The following is a 19,941-nucleotide window of genomic DNA, read 5'->3' as shown; positions in this document are numbered from 1 at the left end:
CTCTGTGCTGTTTTCACTCCCCGAACGGCCCCGAGAGTGAGGGAGGGTCAGCTTACACAGTGGGTTTCAGAGCCATGTGGGACTTACAGCTCTGACCTTCTGGCTCCAGTGATACTGTAGTCCTGAGGAAGAACACTCCATTTTCTCAAAGAAATGCATGTTCATGTATGCGAAATACCATTTTTTTAAAAATACAATCTTTTAAAAATCAGCAGCAGTTGCTGCATACCTCTCATGGTGTAAGCATTCATGAAGAGAGGTGTGCACTGACTCTTCTTTAATTTCTTATGCAGTGGAGGTCCACTGATGTCCTGTTCTTCTATGTCACACACAAACATATCTTCAGGCTATAATGAAAGAGCGAGAGACCTTGAAATGGGACATGAGCACACACATACTTCTCCAAAGATTGTTCCCAACAAGAGTTTAATTTTTGATAAATGGCATTATAGAAGTTTGAAAGGTGACAGGAACCTTGCCTTTTGGAGAACTATGTCTACGCCCAAGGGTATTTATCACAAGTTAAAAAAAATTACCACAGATTTGAATGAAACACATTCAATTTAACTAGATTCTGAGGGTAAAGATGTGCACTGTTTGAGCAGTGAAACTACTGTGGAAGTGCACACCACTTTGTATACAGACATACAATTCCCTGCCTTGGGGCAGGGAAACCAGAGCTTGGGGAAACCAGTTCTGCAATCTCCCCTCCTTCCATAGCGAGGACAGTTTTCCAGGTCTTTTAAAATGCATTTTCCTTTTACGAATAAAATAGAGAAACTGCAAAAGAGACAGCCTGTCTGAAGGCCAAGGGTGGGAAGAAGAGAAGCAAGTCGGACAACTAAGTTCAGCATTGAAATTGCTAATAAATATACCTATTGAAAAGATTGTGAAGGCAGGGGAAAGCCAGGCTTGATTTGTCAGAAGAAAAAAGTGTAGCAAGTCCTATTTAACAATATATTTGTATGATATATGTTTAACTTGTGTGGTCTAAAAATTATTCATGTCTCTATGAGCTAATATCAACATTAGGAAGGACTGGGAAAGGATCATATGAACCAGCCTTTCATTTAAATATACTTCATTTATATGTTGACTCATATCAAACTCATATCAAACAGATGCACAGGGCCCAATCTGATCCAATTTTCCAATGCTGGTGTAGCTGTGCCCATGGGGCGTGCATGGTATCCTGTGGTGGGGAGCTAGTCACAGAGGCCTCCTCAAGGGATGGGAACATTTGTTCCCTTACCTCAAGGCTGCATTGCGGCTACACTGATGCTGGAAAGTTGGGTAGAATTGGGCCCACACTCTCACTTCCTCTCTCCGTATTACTGGCTGTATTTTAGTTCTAAGCCAAACTCATTTTGTGTTGTTTGGCTTTAATAAGTGTGCCACTTAGGGAGTGCCTTTGCTTTGTAATTACTATAATCTTCGCTTGGCCATCCATTTTCAACTTGCAAACGAATGAAAGTTGAGATTTCCCAGCATCCATCTTTTAATTCTGGTGCAAATGCAAATGATGTGGGAAATACAAGAAGAGTCCTGATTAAATGTTTAATTGGAAGATGCACATTAATGCTGAAAGCAACCATTCAAGGTTTTTATTGTAAGAAGGCTAAGTTAATTCTTCTTAATAACATTGGCTTGAATCCAGCATAAAGGTAGCTTATGACTATTAACACATGACTGTTTCATCCCAGATTGATGAAACTACCAGATTCTTGTCAGGTGCGCTAACTTCTCCAGCTTTCTTCATGGATAAAAGAGGAACCCCTTTCCCACTTTCCTCCTGCTCCCAAAGCAAGGAAAGCAAGTGAAGTTTGGGGTAGGACAATTATATGCCACTTTCCTTTGGGGGAAAGAAGTGCTTCTAATCAGTTGTGCTTTTTTGTGGTATTCCCCAAGGCCAGTGCTACCTGCTTTAATTCCTGACCAATTCAGTAGCAGCAATAGTATCATCAGAAAGTGAAGCCATTGCCAGTCGCAAGTAAGCAAAATAAGAAGAGTTTACTGCACAGAAGAAAATGGTTTCCTTTCAACTTACTGCTCAGGATTGCTGCCAGTGTCCAGATCTGAGACCAGAACAGAGTTTGATATGGAGAAGTGGAGAGAGGGAGGGGACACAAGTGGATGTTTCCGGCATAGTTGCGTGTTTTGCTGCAGTCAAAATGGGTTTCTCTGAATTGTGTCACAGAGAGGGTTGACACACACCCTTCACACACCCTCCAAACAGGGACAAGTTTTTTCTGCACACTCCGTAGGCAAGAAGAAAAGGGAGCAATGGTCTCTCTCCTGTGCCTGAGCTGCATTTCACTCTCTCCTACTTGCAGAGACTGCCATCCTAGATTTTCGTTTCAATTGATTACCTTAATATCACAGTTCAAAGTAGAAAACAAATGGAACCTGATCATGCCAATGAACCACCATGCTTCTCTCTTAATAATAAACATATCTTTAAACAAATCTGTGATCGTGATCCTACACAGACACCTGGAACTAAGCTCTACTGAACTTAGAGGGACTTGTCTGAGTTAACATGGATAAGGCTGCAGATATATTGTCAAGGATGACAGCAGATATTAAAAACAAACAACATGCTAGCCATAGTACATACCTGGATTCTTTCTTTTTGGACACCAGAGGGAGCAATATAGATCTCATTGCTGTAGGGGAAAAATATAAAGTTTTATTTGCAGGCATAGTGCACTCTGAGTTACATAGCACATTTTTGGACTCCAGAAAAATGTTCAGTATTTGCTCCCACCACTATGCAATCTATGTCTCAGGAGTCGTGCCTAACCTATTGCTGCAGGCTTAACTGATGCTGAAACATCCAATATTAATGTTATTAGCTAAGGCGCTATTACTTGTAATTGCCTTTAATGCTCTGTAAATCAAATCATCTGTCCTCTGTAACACACTGCACACATTTTCAAACATGCCAATCATGTTAATCTGCACAGGTACAAACACAGATACTCTTGCAGAAATGCCACACTGCCAGGGTAACTAAAAGACACTGCAATTCTATGCAACCTGGGGCAGAAAGCAAAATTTTCTGCAGCCAAGTAACTTAAATGTATTTAGGGCTGAAGGAACAAGAAAATTGCACAAATTGGTGGGAAAAGCAAAATGAAGTAAAGCGCACCAGAGGAAGTGGTGCTTTTAATCATATAGGAGCTTGGAAGTCTTATCTGCAGAGCAGAGACACCTAGTGGATAATCTGTCAGGCTACACACAGCTTCATTTCAAGACAACGATAGCATTATTTTTAACAGGGGAAAGAGAAGATGCTTTCAAATAAGTAAGTTTCCACTTGATGACCGAACTGTATATGTGAACAAAATGAAAAGCACCCGGTATATCTGCTGAGAATATTAAGAACTTTAAAAATGTTCTCATTCCCATTACATTTGTTTACATTTATTGACATTTCATTATCAGAGCACATTGGGGGGAAAAACAGTGTGAAGATGGAGTAATACAAATATACACAGTTGCATCCCAAGTAGTGATTAGCACTTCAGCTGTTGGGACCTCCTTTTTTTGGGACCCCTTGAGTGAGTTTCTTCCATTTCCTGAAGAGAGCTCTCAGTGGTGGCAGCACGAGTACGGATCCTACCCATAACTTTTTATTGATATATCCAGAACAACCACACGTTCCTGGATTGTGCCGCCACAGTGAGAAAGAGGCTTTGTCACATATCTGGGGGTAGCGCTGACACTCCGGAGAGTGCAGCCCTCCCAGCGCCTCACAATGACTCCCTAACACGATCCACTTCCACTTTCATGACAAAAATCAGAAGTGGGTCACTATCATGTTAGGGAACTGTTTTGAAGTGCAGAGAGGCCCGCAGAGAGGGCCACAGCCCCTGCATCTTCCGAAGGGCCAGAGCTATCCCCAGAAATGCGACAAATACCCCTTTCATGATGGTGGCACGATCCAGGAAATGCTATCCTCTCTGTCCCAGCCCATCACCACTCCCCTTAAAAGAGAAGGCAGTGTTTCTAGTAGCCCTGGGGGGTCATGACCCCCAGGCTGAAAAAACTGATTTACAGAAATTGTGACAAGACGAGAAAACCATTGTCCAAAGCATACTCTCCTGTAAAATAACTAAATATAGTAATACACTATATGAGCAACTGCTTTATGAGATTTTGCTATAATGAGCTATACAGATTTATACTTGCAAATTCACTATACAAACATAATTTTAATTATACAAGGTTTCTGTTCACAGAATGTTGCTTTACATGCACAGAACAGAAGTGCAGCACTTTTCATATCTAATTGAGCATGGAGGGCATTCCTTAGGATTGGGCCCTTTATCTCTCACATTAATACTTCCCCATTCCTCCTGTGAGCACAGTGGGATGGGGGGGCGGTTCACTCATTAAATCTTCATAACTACCCTGTGGAGTCTGTCTGAGGGAGAATCTCTGGTCCAAGGTCATCCACCAAATTGTAGGAAGAGCAGAGATTTGAAATCAGGTCTCCCTAGTCCAGGACTAACGAGCACTCCACACTGACTTCTCTTTTTAGGCTCTTCCCATTTCCTTCTTTTTCCCAAGTACTTACCAGCGTCACACAAGTACCAATCCGCCTTCCCCTAAATTGTAAATTATGGTAATCCAGGATTAATAAAGGCAGAGTTACCTCACAAGGTTTGGGGACAATGTGTCACAGAATGTTATCACTTCTAATGACAGTTGGAATATGCATATAATAAATCAAGTCTGACTAATTAGATCAAAGAAGCAAACAACACCTACATCATCAGTACTGGCTGCATAATTTCTTGCAAATGTGCACTAAACTTGTCTCTGTGGTTAAACGAAGTAATCTGCTGCACCTTAACTCACCCCTTCACTACTAAGTATAGTTCAGCAATGACAACACAAGGGGCTGGATCCTAAGCTTTGCTGGAACAGTACTCTGTTGCTGGAAGCTCCTTCCATGAATTAAAGGAGTGTTGTCCCCAGCAAAGACCTTTTGTGTGAGCGGAAGGACCCCTTGCAGGACCTGAAAGAGCATTTGACAACAGTGAATTACTCTGACTTCTGGGAAAGATGGTGGATGGAATACATTGTAAGTTCCTCAGTCAAGCAGCATGTCAGGAAAAGGGCCTCCCAGGAGAAAAGGAGACCAAGGAGAGTAGTACCTAGTGGTTAGTGTGACGGACCTTCCTGCTTCCCAATTTCCCTTTGCTGGTCCAACAGTGGAACAGGGAAAAAAACACTGGTAGATTGTAGCTGCTATCACCATTTCAGGCTACAGAGACCAGGAAGAGAAAGATTGCCGGGGGAGGGGGCTTCCAAGAAATCACTGAACCCTAGAGGTACTTATTAAAAGTCAACCTTCACAGTAACATCTGCAAGGCCAAAATGCGACCGTCCACTGAATTACCCATGAACATGGACCAGGCAATAAAAGGGCCAAATTATAATTTATTAAAAGTTTAAACAAAAAGGGAAATTAGACAATATGGAGAAAGAAAAGTGGGTAGTAAAAATACAAGCAGTCTGATGGAAAATGCCTAAGATTGGCTAGACAGCATAAAGTTTTCGCCAAACAGATGCAATAACTAGAGGTACTTGTTTCCAGTGAGTAAAACAGGATTACAACAAGATGATCTACATCTTACTGAACACAATGAGCTTACTTTTGAGTAAAGTTAATAACACCTGTTTTCAAACATCTAGAGCACGGGTCTCCAAATCCTGGCCCGGGGACCAGATGCGGCCCGCGACCAGCCTCTATCCAGCCTGCGGCCAGTCTCTGATCCCCTGAGAGCCTCTGGACCAGTTGACCAAACACAACTGGAATTGAGCTTGTGGGGTGGGGAAATGGGGGTCCATTTAAGTGTGTGCTTTATTTCTTAGGCTGTGTTGGTGCTTGGAAAAAACCTGGGCATTTGAACCCATTCATTTATTCATTCATCTAAGTTCCATCTCTAATGTATATATTTAAATTTTATTATTTAATTTTTTTCCCGGACCTCGATACTGTACCAGATATTTGATGCAGCCCTTTGGCCAAAAACTTTAGAAACCCCTGATCTAGAGTAGGGGTCTCCAAACTTTTTGGCCAGAGGGCCACATCAAATATCTGGCATGGTGTGGAGGGCTGGAAAAAAAATTTAAATATAAAATTTAAATAAATAAATTAGAGATAGAACATAGATGAGTGAATAAATGAATGAATGGGCTCATTTATTCAACCTCTCTGGCCCTCAGAAGACCCTCCAGACACAATCAGAGCACAGTTCTGGTCATGTTCAGTTGAGTGGGCCAGACGCTTTCAGGGGACAAGAAGACAAGAGGTTGGCAAGAGGACAAGGGGACAAGAGGTTGGCCGCGAGCCGGAAAGAGGCTTGCTGTGGGCTGCACCTGGCCCCAGGGCCGGGGTTTGGAGACCCCTGATCTAGAGGAATAACACCCAGCAAAAGGAGCTCAGTTGCTACTCATTCCTCCCCCCCCATATCCTCCCACCAGGAAATTTGTAACAGCCAGAATAAATTAGCAAACCAGGGGGAATAACATAATCCATCAATACAGAGGTTTCCAAAGTCCTTGTGAATTTGAGAATGGAGGTAAGTGTGTGAGGGGGAAGGACTAAGGCAGGTGACAGTGGGGTGGTGCAAGGGGAAGGCAAAGACACAATCACCAGGATCATGCTACTGCCAGGGATGTTAGGATTGTTTTTTTTCAACCTACCGGCAGCCAGTGCTGGAGTCCTGGGGGGTCTGGGGAGCCCTCCGCAGGGTTCCCCCCGCCTCCAAACATCTAAAAATAGCAAAAAATGGGCACTTTTTTGTCACGAAACCAGAACTGCCAGTTTTTTCCCCTATTTTTAGAATGGAGGTGCAGGGAGCCCTGTGGAGGCTCCCCGGACTCTCCAGGACTCCAGCACAGGCTAAAAGGTAAAAACCCTCCCGTCCCTGGCAGCAGCACAATCCTGGGGATTGTGTCACTGCCTTCCCCTTGCCCCACCCCTTAAGGGACCTGAGATAGGGCATCTCAGGCTGGGGCATCACAACACCCCAGTCTGAGAACCTCTGCCTTAAAGTAATCCTAACTAAACTAGTCGTTCTTAGTTTAAACTTCTTACATCATTCAAAGGATCCCCAGTCCCACTAGCAGTTGAACACGTGGAAGCTCCTCTCTGAGCACTTAACAAACAGGTCACTCAGGCAACTAGTGGAGAACAAGTCCCACTTCCTTTAGGATGGGGAATTTATAACTTTGCATTATGTCATTGAGGTGATCAACTGGAAAAGAGGGCAGATACAGTAGAGGGCTGCATTTCAGAGGGTGAAAACCAAAACCAGTCTACAATGTCAGCCATCACAGAATCGTTATTTATTATTTATTTATTCAACAGTATTTTTACCCCACCTTTCTCCCCAAAGGGACCCAAGGTGGCCTACAAAAATAGGGTGCAAAGACAAAAAAAATGTAAAATCACAATTACAAGCAAATTACAAGTTAACCCCCTTATATAAATGCCTGATGTCGAAGAATGCTCCTGTCCTACTTATTGTAGGGGTTTAGAAAAAAACCAGAGCAGGGCAAGCCCATGACAGCTATTTCATCATTACTTAAGAATGTCAACACATTCCCTCTGGATTATATTCTAGAGCTAGAGAAAGTACGTACATCATTCCCCAGCTCATGGAAGCAGCCAGAGATCTCCTGGGGGGAAGCCTCAAACCCCTCAATGGTGCTTCTCAAGTCTGCACGGGTTATTTTGCCAGCACAGACTTGAGAGATTCCATGGAATTCAGAATACAGTGGAGCACAACTCCACTGATCCCACCCTCTTCCCACTCCGGTTCCTCCCTCCACCCTGCTCTTGTTCCACCTCCCCCTGCCCCCTAGAGACCATACCACTGGCTGGTGGTTGCACTTACCCCGGGCGGTGGCATATCCTCTTCCTGCTGGCACAGGGCCTGGTGGCCTGACTGGTGCCCAGGGCCAACGCTCCCTGCTCACAGGATGCTGTAAACATGTAAATACGGCATGTTTACATCACCCAGTGCCAGTGCTAGGGCTCAGTGACATCACTGAGTCAGTTTAGGATTGGGCCCTAAATGGTCTGAAGTTGCCAGTGTTCACTTTATGTTGCAATGTCAATCATGTTTTGCTATTCAGTTTCTTCCCAAATTGCTGATCTGTTTGGGGGGGGAGGGGGCATTAATGAAAACAAACAAACACACTCACCCATGCTTCATGCTGATTCCTCCCCCAGTTCCTGTAACCCATCCTAAGTGATAGAACAGCTGACAAAGCTCTGGGATCAAATTCCTTGGGTGCAACTTCTCCTGAAGGAGAAAAAAGAAGTTATTGAACCTTTAGGCTTTTAAAAAATTAGGTCATCAATGTTAAGTTGATTAATTTGTTTAGATTAATCTATTAAAAAGCACTTTCAAATAAGGGGTCAATAGTTTTTTTTCCCCTAAATTGAATTATTTTTAACAGTACTTCTAACACCATGAATAGCAGGTGTCATTTTTTTTAAGTCCCTCTTTTGCAGCCACAACTAGCTCTAAAGGCAAGGAGGAGGGACTGCTTTGCACCAGCGGCCAGTCACCTGAAGAAACTTAGTGTTTTGCCCCCCCCTCCAGGAACACCAACTTTTTGTCAGCAACTACTTTTGTCAGCAGTGAGGGATTTCTTAGCATCTGTGTAATCTTTCACAGCGTAACTTGAGAGCCTTCATCGACATTTGGCTAAACGGAGACAAAGTTTTGAAAAGTTCCTCCTTGGGAGAACTCCATGTTCTTCGTTAAAGAACAGGACTTAACAATGAGGGGAACACACTTCCCTGTGAAAGTTGAAGAAGCAAATTCACGTGAGGAAGATTTATCCCCTCAGAAGGGCAAGCCTTCAGGAGGAAACCCCGCTTAGTGGGATTCCATGTGCTGCCATTATAGATGCAGACTCAAGAAGTCTGCCGAAGGATAATTGGCAGTGCTGGAAGAGGGACTAATGGGGGAGGGAGGCTTTTACTATGAATAAACCCCCAACTGGAGTGAACACATGCTCACCAATTCCAATGGGGTGACAGTCATGGATGTGCTTTCCCACAGAATAAGTGCATGCTTGGTCTGGGCTTTTGATGAGGAGTTTGTTCTCCATTCTTGGATAAGCACAGAATATCTCAGTACCAGTGTATTTTTCATTTGCATGAGGCTCTGAAAAGCTTAAGATGCAGGGTAGCTGCTTCATTTTCAATATTTCATTAGAACTGCACGGCTGTATATTTTCCTCAAAGGAGGATCATTTACAAGATTCTTAAATATTTACATTTAAATTGGAGAAAAAATAAATTAGATTTCTGAAACTCATTCAGTTTGATAGAGTAAAGCTGTCATCAGTAACAGAGTTAAAAGATAGCTTTCAAATGGAGTTTTGCTGAAATTACCATTAACAACTCCGATTTGTCATTCTTCATTTACTACATTTTAGCAGATGCCAAATACTCTGGGGCAGCTCTGCAGTTAACATAAATAGGAGGATTTCTATTGAACACATGCTGCTATGCAGGTTTACACCACTTAACGTTGTGAATCATTACCAATCTGGATTTGCCTATAAAATCAAACTCCCCTTGAAACCCATCATATTATTATGTATTAGTTTTGGTTTTATACACTGTTTGCTGCAAAGAAAAAAAATGATACATTTGCATAAGCTGAAAGTAAGTTTCATCTCACCAGAAAATCTTTCAAGATGAGCTCCTACTTACGCTAAATATCAACATAATACCATTTTCAAAAGGATTCACCAAGGATTTACGGAACTATCATTCAGCAAACTGGGTATATGTTCCTGTAACATTTCTAGGAAAGTTTAGGTATTTTCCATTGTGTTTCCTGTTACATTACACAGTAAGATCCACAAATTATACGGTAAGATCCACACATCATGACTTTTTAAATGAAGCACAATATGTCATATATTCCAAGTATGATTAATAAAACTCACTTGATATGAGTAAAAGAATAGTCCCTTTAAATACACAGGGAATCATGGAAAGATTTTAGAAGTTATTAGAACAGCAAACATAACTCAGTCATGGGCAATTTTTTAAAATTATAATAAAATTGAATTTATAGTTTCAAAATATTTAATATTTGTATAGTTTGACTTGATTTAACGTTATATTAAAATTATCCTAAAACTTTAATTTTGTTCTATCTGTTCCAAATTGTTCAATTATCTAGAGGTGTTTGAAAATTTATTTTGCTCAGAAGTAAGCCCATTGTGTTCAGTAAGCCTTAGGCTTTAATCCTACCTTACTAACCGGAAACAAACACCTCTACTAATATCCTATCTGCTTTAATCATTTTTCTTTTTGTAAGTATGTTCTGATAGTGTCTAGAAAATGGCTTTTTAAGCTATTCTTATACAAAAGCTTGGCCTTTTAGTATTACACCAGGGGTGCTCAATAGGTGGATCGCGATCTACCGGTAGATCGCGAGGCAAAATGAGTAGATTGCGGAGTGCCAATCCCCCCCTTCAGGTGCCTCTGGCAGGAAACGCCGGGAGTAAGGCCCATTGTACTCAATGGAGCTTACTCCCAGGTAAGTGTGGCTAGGATTGCAGCCTCACAGCCTAATCCTAGGCATGTCTACTCAGGAGTAAGTCCTGTTATACTCAGTGGGGCTCAAGGTACACCAACATACATTGTACACATAAATGTTATATGTTATGATGGCGCAAACATTGTAAAAAAAAACTCTGGTAGATCTCCGGGCCTTGCTGGGTTTCAAAGTAGCTCTCCAGCCAAAAAAGTGTGAGCACCCCTGTATTACACAATTTGTCTTACCACCATGCTCACAAAGTATGCATTAAACTTATGACCTGAGGTGGCCTATTGCAATTGCCTCTGCAGTTTTAAAAAACCATTTTTTTTCCTCCTTCTCTATACCTTTGTATATATTCATGTTATATATAAACTGCTTACATAAGTGTTCACTTTGTGCATCTGATGAAGAGAACTGTAGTCCACAAGAACGTATGCTGAAATAAATTAAACATGCCACAAAACTCTATTAGTCCAATCTTATCTGTGCTGCCTGACCCAGAGTGGCTGCTGTTGTATCCAGCAGGGCCAGGGAAGCAGAAGGACATCTCCTCAGGGTAAGGGAATATCAGTTCCCTTACCCTGTGTCAGGACCAGGCAGCCCCTATTGGACTACTCAGATCTGTACCAGCTCCATAACTGGTGAAGATTTGAGTAGCCCGAGTATGGTTTTCAGGTGTGGGAGGATAGGATTTGGTGGCAGCCTCTGCTGCTGTTCCTGCCCCCTCCCAGGCCTGAACCCCACAAAGGCTGCCCAGTTTTGTCCCTCCCTGCCTTCCCCCTCCCAGGAACAACTCCCCATTGACCAGTGGGGAACTTACCGTGGTGGATACAACCTGTCAACCCACTGCCCTGGAGGATCAACAACTGGTGCTGGCCTCTCCGCTAGTGCCATTTGTCTCCTGGTTGCCGTGAAGTGCCTTATGGCACTTCAGCAATGGGCATTGTGTGGGCAGTGTACAGGAGACTGGCACTACCCAGGGATAGGATTGGACTATGCTATATTCACTAGGTACAGGGATAACATCAGTCTGTGACTTCTAAACTATCTGTAGCAGCATTTCCTCTAAGCTGGAATTGAAGTCCCATGCAGCTTCCATCTGGGTACTCCAGAGCTCAGAGATGACACCAATGTTGAGCCTTCCAGAGCTGCCCCAGTGCAGATCCATGAGGGCTCCATGCAGTCCCTTTGAAAATTACAGGGAACACTGATGAGAACCAGTAGCATCGAATTGCCATCAGGGGATAGATGAGAAGTTCGATTCAGTTTTGCTGCAGGGGCCCCAGCACCCTGGTGCCAACACTAACCAAGTATTGATGCTTATTCATGTTTATGCTTTCAATAGTGTCACAGGAGAGGAAGCTGCTTTCCACATGCGCTGCCTCCGACGCATCCTCGGTATCACCTGGCAGGACAAAGTTCCAAATAGCACAGTCCTGGAACGAGCTGGAATCCCTAGTATGTATACATTGCTGAAACAGAGACACCTGTGTTGGCTTGGTCAAGTCGTGAGAATAGACGATGGCCGGATCCCAAAGGATCTCCTCTATGGAGAACTCATGCAGGGAAAGCGCCCTACAGGTAGACCACAGCTGGGATACAAGGACATCTGCAAGAGGGATCTGAAGGCCTTAGGACTGGACCTCAACAGATGGGAAACCTTGGCCTCTGAGCGTCCTGCTTGGAGGCAGGCTGGACTCTCCCAGTTTGAAGAGACACTTGGCCAACAAACTGAGGCAAAGAGGCAAAGAAGGAAGGCCCATAGCCAGGGAGACAGACCAGGGACAGACTACACTTGCTCCCAGTGTGGAAGGGATTGTCACTCCCGAATCGGCCTTTTCAGCCACACTAGACACTGTTCCAGAACCACCATTCAGAGCGCAATACCATAGTCTTTCAAGACTTGCCAACATGAGTGTCACACTGTATCTTAGAAGACTGTGAATTTGATTTGATTGATTAACTGAGACCTTTTTTGGCATAAAACAATTTCCAGGAAATACAGGTAGTGGATAACACAGAATGCACACAATAAAAGATAAGCATGAGCAAGATTTAAAACAACATCAAACAAGGCAAAGTAAAACAGCAAGGCACAAAAACCACTCATTATTCAAGATCAACATGCAGAAATTATAAAAATGCTTAAGTTAGAAAAATTTATGCCTGGTCAACGCAGAATACAAATATCTTGCTACACTTAGTGAGTAGGACCCATTTCTCCCATGTAGCAAAAAATGAACGGTGTCAGCATCAGTTCTATGAGAAATTTGCAGAAATGGGGAAAAAATTGGGACTGTGAATTTGATAGCATATGAATGGGATAGCATGAGTCACTAGCTACACATACACATACAATACACTAGCAATAGCAACAATAGCAACAAAACACACTTACGGCGCAATTGTAACCGGCACATAGGCTGGCATAAGTCCCCCAGGAGGGTTGCAAACATGCCGTAAAGCACATTTGCGCCTCCATGGGAGGAAGCTGCGTCGGCGCATGTAGATGCACCAACGCACGGAGGCCGCCAGAAGCCTCCATGGCGGCTACCTCGCCGCCGCTTGTGTTAGCGCACCCACACCAACACAAGTGGCAACAGTAGGTGTGGGGGGGTGGAGAGGAGGTGGGAGGGGGTGTTTCTGGGTGGGGGAGGCAGGTTTGGGGGAGAGTCAAGCACCACCAGTGGCATTTCTGCCCCCTGTGACGGAGGAGGCAGGTTCAGGGGGAGAGTCAAGCACCACCAGTGGCATTTCTGCCCCCTGGGATGGAGGAGGCAGGTTCGGGGGCAATTGGCAGCCCTAGTGGTGGGCGCACTGGGAGCTGGGGGTGGGGCTGGGACCCAGCGGTTATGCTGGATCCCAATCCCTGTCCCAGCAGAAAACGGAGCGGCTTCAAGTCGCTCTGCTCTCCTCGGACTTCCAGAGGTGGCGCAGGTCTGAGGAGACCCATTGGGGCAAGCAGCCCTTACGCAGGGGTAAGGGGAAGAGGTTCCCCTTGCCCCTGGCTGAGCCGCTGCAGCCAATGAACCTGAGCTGGATGCAGCAAAAGCCTCCTGGCGCCCTTATTTGGGAAACCTACTGAACTGATTAAAGCAGGTCTTCAAAATCTATGTACAGCAGGGGTGCTCAATAGGTGGATCGCGATCTACTGGTAGATCGCGAGGCAAAATGAGTAGATCGCGGAGTGCCGACCCCCCTCCTTCAGGTGCCTCTGGGAGGAAACGCCGGGAGTAAGGCCCATTGTACTCAATGGGGCTTACTCCCAGGTAAGTGTGGCTAGGATTGCAGCCTCACAGCCTAATCCTAGGCATGTCTACTCAGGAGTAAGTCCTGTTATACTCAGTGGGGCTCAAGGTACACCAACATACATTGTACACATAAATGTTATATGTTATGATGGCGCGAACATTGTAAAAAAAACTCTGGTAGATCTCCGGGCCTTGCTGGGTTTCAAAGTAGCTCTCGAGCCAAAAAAGTGTGAGCACCCCTGATGTACAGAGTTACCAACTTAAAAAGTGACTGCTTAAAAATTTACCAAATTGCATGAAAGAGATCTCTGTATGGAATGTTCTAACATACAAACCAACAAAGTAGAGAAACATTAGCTTAGAAGTTGGCAAATTGTTTCTCTTTGACCCAAATCCTAACCAACTTTCCAAAACTGACATAGTGGTGCCAATAGGATGTGTGCTGCATCCTGCAGTTGGGTGACACTCAGGGAGGTCTCCTCAAAGTAAGGGAATGTTTGTACTGTTACCTCGGAGTTGGTCAGTGCTAGAAAGTGGGTTAGGTTTCCGCCCTTTGGGTGTCAAACATCCTACCTGCTTCTTCACTCCCTGGCCATGATTCTCAAATAAAAAAAATTTACATTTAAAATAATGCTGTGAAGAATACCTAAGGTTCAGACTTCCTGGTTAAAAATAGTTACAATAGAACCTTTAATTAGTCAGTTCTGTACAAAATGTATCAAAATACACACCATATGTAATTTCAAGTTTTATTTTTGGAGGAAATGATTTGCATCTTAATTATAGAGAGGAACCAGTAAACCAATGTAGCCAGAAGTTCTGCAATTTTACAAATTCCAAAATAGAATTTGGGTTCTGTACTTTCATTCCTTTTATTATTGGAATGAGAAGCACTGATAAACGGTAGGCATAACAATGGATAAAGCAGCTGTGCTGATAAACCTAATAATCCAGAACCACAAATGACCCTTGTATAACAATCCTGCAGCTTTCAGTATAGTGCTGCATGAAGATGACAGAAACTCACAACATTCTTGTCCAGTATGCAATTAAGCCTTTGAAAGTGGTTATTTCATGATAACATCTGCCAAACATCATAAATTAACCATTTTAACTAAAAACTGGGTTTACTAGGCCCCTTTGTGCTTCTGATTCAATCGTTAGGAGTTCCTTAGGACTTAGAAATCTCCTTAGCCTGACTGGCCCAAACAGGACCCTACCTGCAGTCCCTTCCACATTACTTACAAGAGGTAAAAGGTAATGAAGCAAGTCAGGAAGGCTGAGTACAACATTCACAAGAGCTACAGGCACATGAACACATGCTTACTGCACATAATAGGGTGTGTGCTTTTTAAGCCTGATTTTAGAGTCGCAGCTGTCTCCTATCTCTAAATCTGGTGGGTAAATCTAGACACAGTCCCATATCTATGCCATCATTAGTGAAAAACATAAAAAAGTATTGTCCGCTGTAATATAACCAACAAACCCATGAAGCTCACTGAATACAATATCTACCCAAAAGAAGCAGTTCACAGTTAATATAAAGGCAGAAAGTTGTTGGTTAATTGTCTTGTTCCACTACAGCTATGGCTCAAGTCACAAGTTAGGAGGCAATAAATAGGCCTGCTGACTTCTGATCCACCAAGCCAGCAGTTCCTAAACTGTGTGAGGTGCTGCCCCACAACAAACTCCCAGGGGCACCACAGGATATTTTAAACTTCCAAGGGAAACAGCAATAGAACTGTATAAGTTCTGTGGAAAAAATTGCAGACACTAAGGGTGCTGTGAATAGATAAGTTTTGGGAACCACTGCAACAGCGATTTTCAAACTCTCGCTCCACTTTTCACTTCAAGCCTGGGGAGTCCTGCAGACGCTCATGCAGGGCTCCCCACACCCCAGGATGGCTGCTGCATGGACTGGTGAGTGCATCCCAGTCCCTGCAGCCCCATTAGAGATGTGATCCTGGGAATCGCATCGCTGCCTCCTCCCTGCCTCCTTGCTGCCCCCACCCCTTAAAGGGGCAGAGGCCAGGGCCTTCAGGCTGGGGTGTTGCCACGCCCCAGTTTGAAAACCACTGCACTGCACTGCAACAAGTCACAACTGTAATCTACTGTGTTGTTACTTGGTGTTACTGAGAAGGGCTGCACAAGCATTGCTTTGCCAGGACAGGCTTGCAATTTGGCCCTTGTTGTGCCAGCATGCTGTTGTTGCGGCATAGCGAGAGCAGGACTAGGATATGATGGATATTGCACTGGCATTTGAATAGGATTGGGCTGTAATTGGAATAGCAGGTTCATCTTTGATTAAAACACATCCACAAAGAGATTGATTAAGCAAGATTTGCCACTCACAAATCTAATTATGTACAGTGAACACTTGATTCACTGGCCTAATGGGGGGATGCCGGTTAATGCTAAAAAGACCATTAAATGTAATGATGACAATGTGCACACTACTACATATCAGCACATGCACAAAACATATATGGGTAGTTCTGCAAGAAACAGACATCTGTAGTATAACATCCTGTGGCAAGGATCATGCCTTGCCAGGACCACACAGGAATTAGATCCTAGATAAGGATTGGCTGCAAGAGTTATGAGGCTAAGCATTTGGCAGGGCTCCCAAATCAGCAAAAGCAGCACCATAAAAAAATTCAGTTGGCATGCTCCATTTCTTGTAAATTAAGATGGTCCACCTATGAAGTTTTAGCCCAGGGCTCACAAAATCTTGCAGCTGGCTCCTCTTGGTTTCCTACATCCAAACCCAGCACTCTATCATGTGCTTCTCATACTTTTGACACCTGGGGCACTGATTTCCTGCTCTTTCTGCCAATGCACAAACAGCAATTTCATCCCAGGGATAAACGGGATCCATTTTTTTTTCCTTAATTAAAATTGGATGCATACTTGATTCTATACTTCAAAAAGATACATATGAACTTCCTCACTAATCTCTCAAATCAACACACAGGCATTTTCCTGTCAACTGCAAGAAGCCTTGTTAATAATCTCTCCCAGGTTCATTTTGCCCAGTAAGTCAGGGTTCAGCCATACTTCCTGGGCAATGGTGATGCTTCAAGGATTCTCATGTACTGATCAACTTATATATAGGCAGAGACAACAGATGTTGCACAGGGCCTTCCCACTTTGAGCATATAGTGTTGCGGATTCAACCAACATAGCAGCTTAATTTTTCAAGGTTTATTTCAGTCCCTCTTGTAGCACACCAAGTGTTCTGTCACACAGTTAAAGATTCCCTGCTTCACCCAGTAGGCAAGGGTAGATCACAAGGTGGGCAAGGGCAGATCACAAGGTGGGTCACTTTAAGCCAGATATGGGGCTGCCACTGAAACATCTCTGTGAAGATGCAATGTCCGATTGCATCATTTATGCAATATGATGATGGCACCATACAGATTTAGGTTGCAAACCTATGCACATTTACCTGGGCCTGAGTCCAATGAACACAGTGGGACCTCCTGGGTAAACATGCATAGAATAAACATGCATAAAATTGCAACATAATTATGTAAATTTTGGCAAAAAAAAAAAAAAAAAACACAAACAACTCAATATACAAATGTCATTTTCAGTGGCAGCAGACGGTCAGGCACAATGTGTAATTTACTTGAAAATAAGTCCCACTTTAATTCCTAGAAAGCATGCCTAAAATTGCAGTCTTAAATTGTGTTTTGCATTTCCTGCATCTCAAATGTAAAAAAGCATAAAGCTTTTGCTAGCTTTGGTTTATGGTTAAAAAACCATAAAGCTTTTGCTAGCTAGAATTTGGTTTAAATTTGGCTAGAATTGGATCCCTTTGACTCACACTCTCACCCCCAGAGACTTACACGAGCATGCAAAGAGCTCAAGAGAGGTTCAAAGGTGTTTCAAATGTCACATGTGAAAATGATCTTAGATGCCTTCCACAAATGTTGTTTTGGATCAGTGCTTGAAGCCAATTTTTAAAAAATCCTTCAAAAACAAGGGTGATGAGATACAGGGTGGTTGCTCTTCAGGCATATCAGGCACACAGCTTCATGTGTTCATCAGTTCATGATGACCCCGATTCCATCTGCACTGCAGTGCTGCAGCCCAAACAAACATGTGCTGCTCAGGGCACACATGCCTTGTGGCAAATTTGTTCTCCATAAGAAGTCCATCAGTCTACTTATCCAGAAAGCCCTTGCAGAAGCCGCTCCCCTCTGCTTATCATACTACAATTTGTTGGTCTTGCAAAAAGTTACAAAGTGGCAACATGTTCTACATATTTTGAAGGTGCTACTAGGATCCCTTCAGCTTTGCACTTCTCTGCTAGAGGTGTCAGTCAAGGTTGCCAACCCTGCAAGATTGGTGTGGAATCTCTAGGAATCAGCAACAATCACCAGGTTATGCCTGGAGGTTTTGACAGGGGCCTCTAGGAATTTACATTATATTAATTAATCATTAAGAATATTTATTTTTCACATTTTTATACCATCCTTCCTCCAAGGAGCTCAGGATGGTGTACATTTTTCCTCTCTTTTTTTGTCCTCACAACAACAAATTAGGTGAGCCTAAGAACTGGCCCAAGATCACCCAGGAAGCTTCATGGCTGAGTGGGGACTTTAACCTGGATCTACCAGGTTAATAAATACCAAGTTCAAAGCAGTTTACAGAGAAAATCAGATTAAATGGCTCCCAGTCTAAGAAGCCAGAAAAGAAATGCCAGCCAAGAGACACTGCATTGGGGTGAACAGGGACAGTTACTCTTCCCCTGCTAAGTATAAGAGGAGCACTGCTAACAAACATATCATATGGGGGGGGGGGTCTCCAAGAGAAAGTCACTCAGAGTTGGCAATACTACTTATAGCTCAATCCTATGCATGTCAACTCAGAAATAAGTTCCATTATTGCTAACGGGGCCTACTCCCAGATAAGCATGGATAGGACTGCTGCCTATGGGCCTAATCCTAAACAGTGCGCACTGGCTTCCTGCCGGTGCACACTGTTGCAAATGTGCCGTAAAGCACATTTGCAAGACCCTAGCGCTGGCAGAGCGCTGGTGCTAGCTCAGCACCAACTGGCACTGGGCTAGCACCAGTGGATCACTGGAGCTCCACTGCGCATCAGTCGGCGGACTGCTGAGTGATGGAGAGGTAAGTGAGGGTATTGGGGGAAGTGGGGAGGAGGCATGCCAGGGGAAGGAGTGGGATGGGAGGGAGACGGGATAGGTGGAGCTCTGCTCTACTGGATCCTGAGCCTCCATGTTGGGCCACTGGCCCAACACAGAGGCTCTTGATTCTACGGTGACCCAAGAGTTGCTATAGAATCAAGTAGCCTTATTGCGGGGCTACTCGCCTTACTTAAGGAAAGGGGATGAAAGTTCCCTTCTCCCAAGGTGCTGCTGGCGCTGCCTGGTTAGTGCTCAGGATTCAGCAGCAGCAGCTATTTTTGGTGCTATGGAGGCTCCGTGCTCGGGGTAGCATAGGATTGGGCTGCCTGGTTACAATCCTAATGGGACTTACATCTGAGTAGACATGTATAGGATTGGGCTCTTAGCTAGCTATGAGTCAGTGTGATTTAAACAGTGGTATGAAAACTAGAAATTCAACAGGGGGTGCTCCCCTCTCCCCTCATCTCAGTGGTTCCCAAATTGGGGTCGGGACCCACTGCTGGGTCCCAACCTGATTTTTGGTGGGTCCCCAAAGTGTGTCAGAAAGATCAGATAACTAATTGCCTCAAACCCTGAGGCTATTCAAAGATCAGATACTGTAGCCACTAATTAAGCTGCAAAGCATTGAGCTCCTGCAGTTCGCAAGGATGTGTAAATATAGGGAGCTAATTGTCTGAGGGTTTTTTTTTTTCCAGGCAATTTTTAGTTCTAAATAAATAAAATATTATTTCTTTCTAGATCTCCTTTTTAAACAGTCTGGTAAACATAGGTGGGTCCTGATAGAGTGGTTAAAAAAAAAGTGGGTTCCAGTGCCAAAATGTTTGGGAACCACTGACTTAATTTGTTATATGACTTGTGTCAGCCTGCTGCACTCCTGGGATGGAGGAGGCAGGTTCAGGGGGAGAGTCAAGCACCACCTGTGGCATTTCTGCCCCCTGGG

At 43.8% G+C, this 19,941-nt stretch overlaps 1 protein-coding gene across 4 annotated transcripts in view; it reads right to left on the bottom strand.

The window, feature by feature from the left end:
* APIP (APAF1 interacting protein) overlaps nt 1-19,941 on the bottom strand; it is a 38,603-nt gene that overhangs the window by 16,584 nt on the left and 2,078 nt on the right. For all 4 annotated transcript variants that reach the window (XR_010794816.1, XM_066635997.1, XM_066635985.1 and 1 more), the window contains exons 2-4: nt 8,227-8,327; nt 2,618-2,666; nt 230-347 (exon numbers count right to left, since the gene is read on the bottom strand). Coding sequence is in view for 3 of the 4 variants with exons in the window: in XM_066635997.1 (XP_066492094.1) it covers nt 230-347; nt 2,618-2,666; nt 8,227-8,327 (268 nt within the window). In the remaining variant the exon portion in view is untranslated. The remainder of the gene's footprint in view (nt 1-229; nt 348-2,617; nt 2,667-8,226; nt 8,328-19,941) is intronic.

Source organism: Tiliqua scincoides, chromosome 1 (genome assembly GCF_035046505.1).
Source record: "Tiliqua scincoides isolate rTilSci1 chromosome 1, rTilSci1.hap2, whole genome shotgun sequence".
NCBI classification, from domain to species: Eukaryota; Metazoa; Chordata; class Lepidosauria; order Squamata; family Scincidae; genus Tiliqua; species Tiliqua scincoides.
This window is presented reverse-complemented; position numbering and strand designations above follow the sequence as displayed.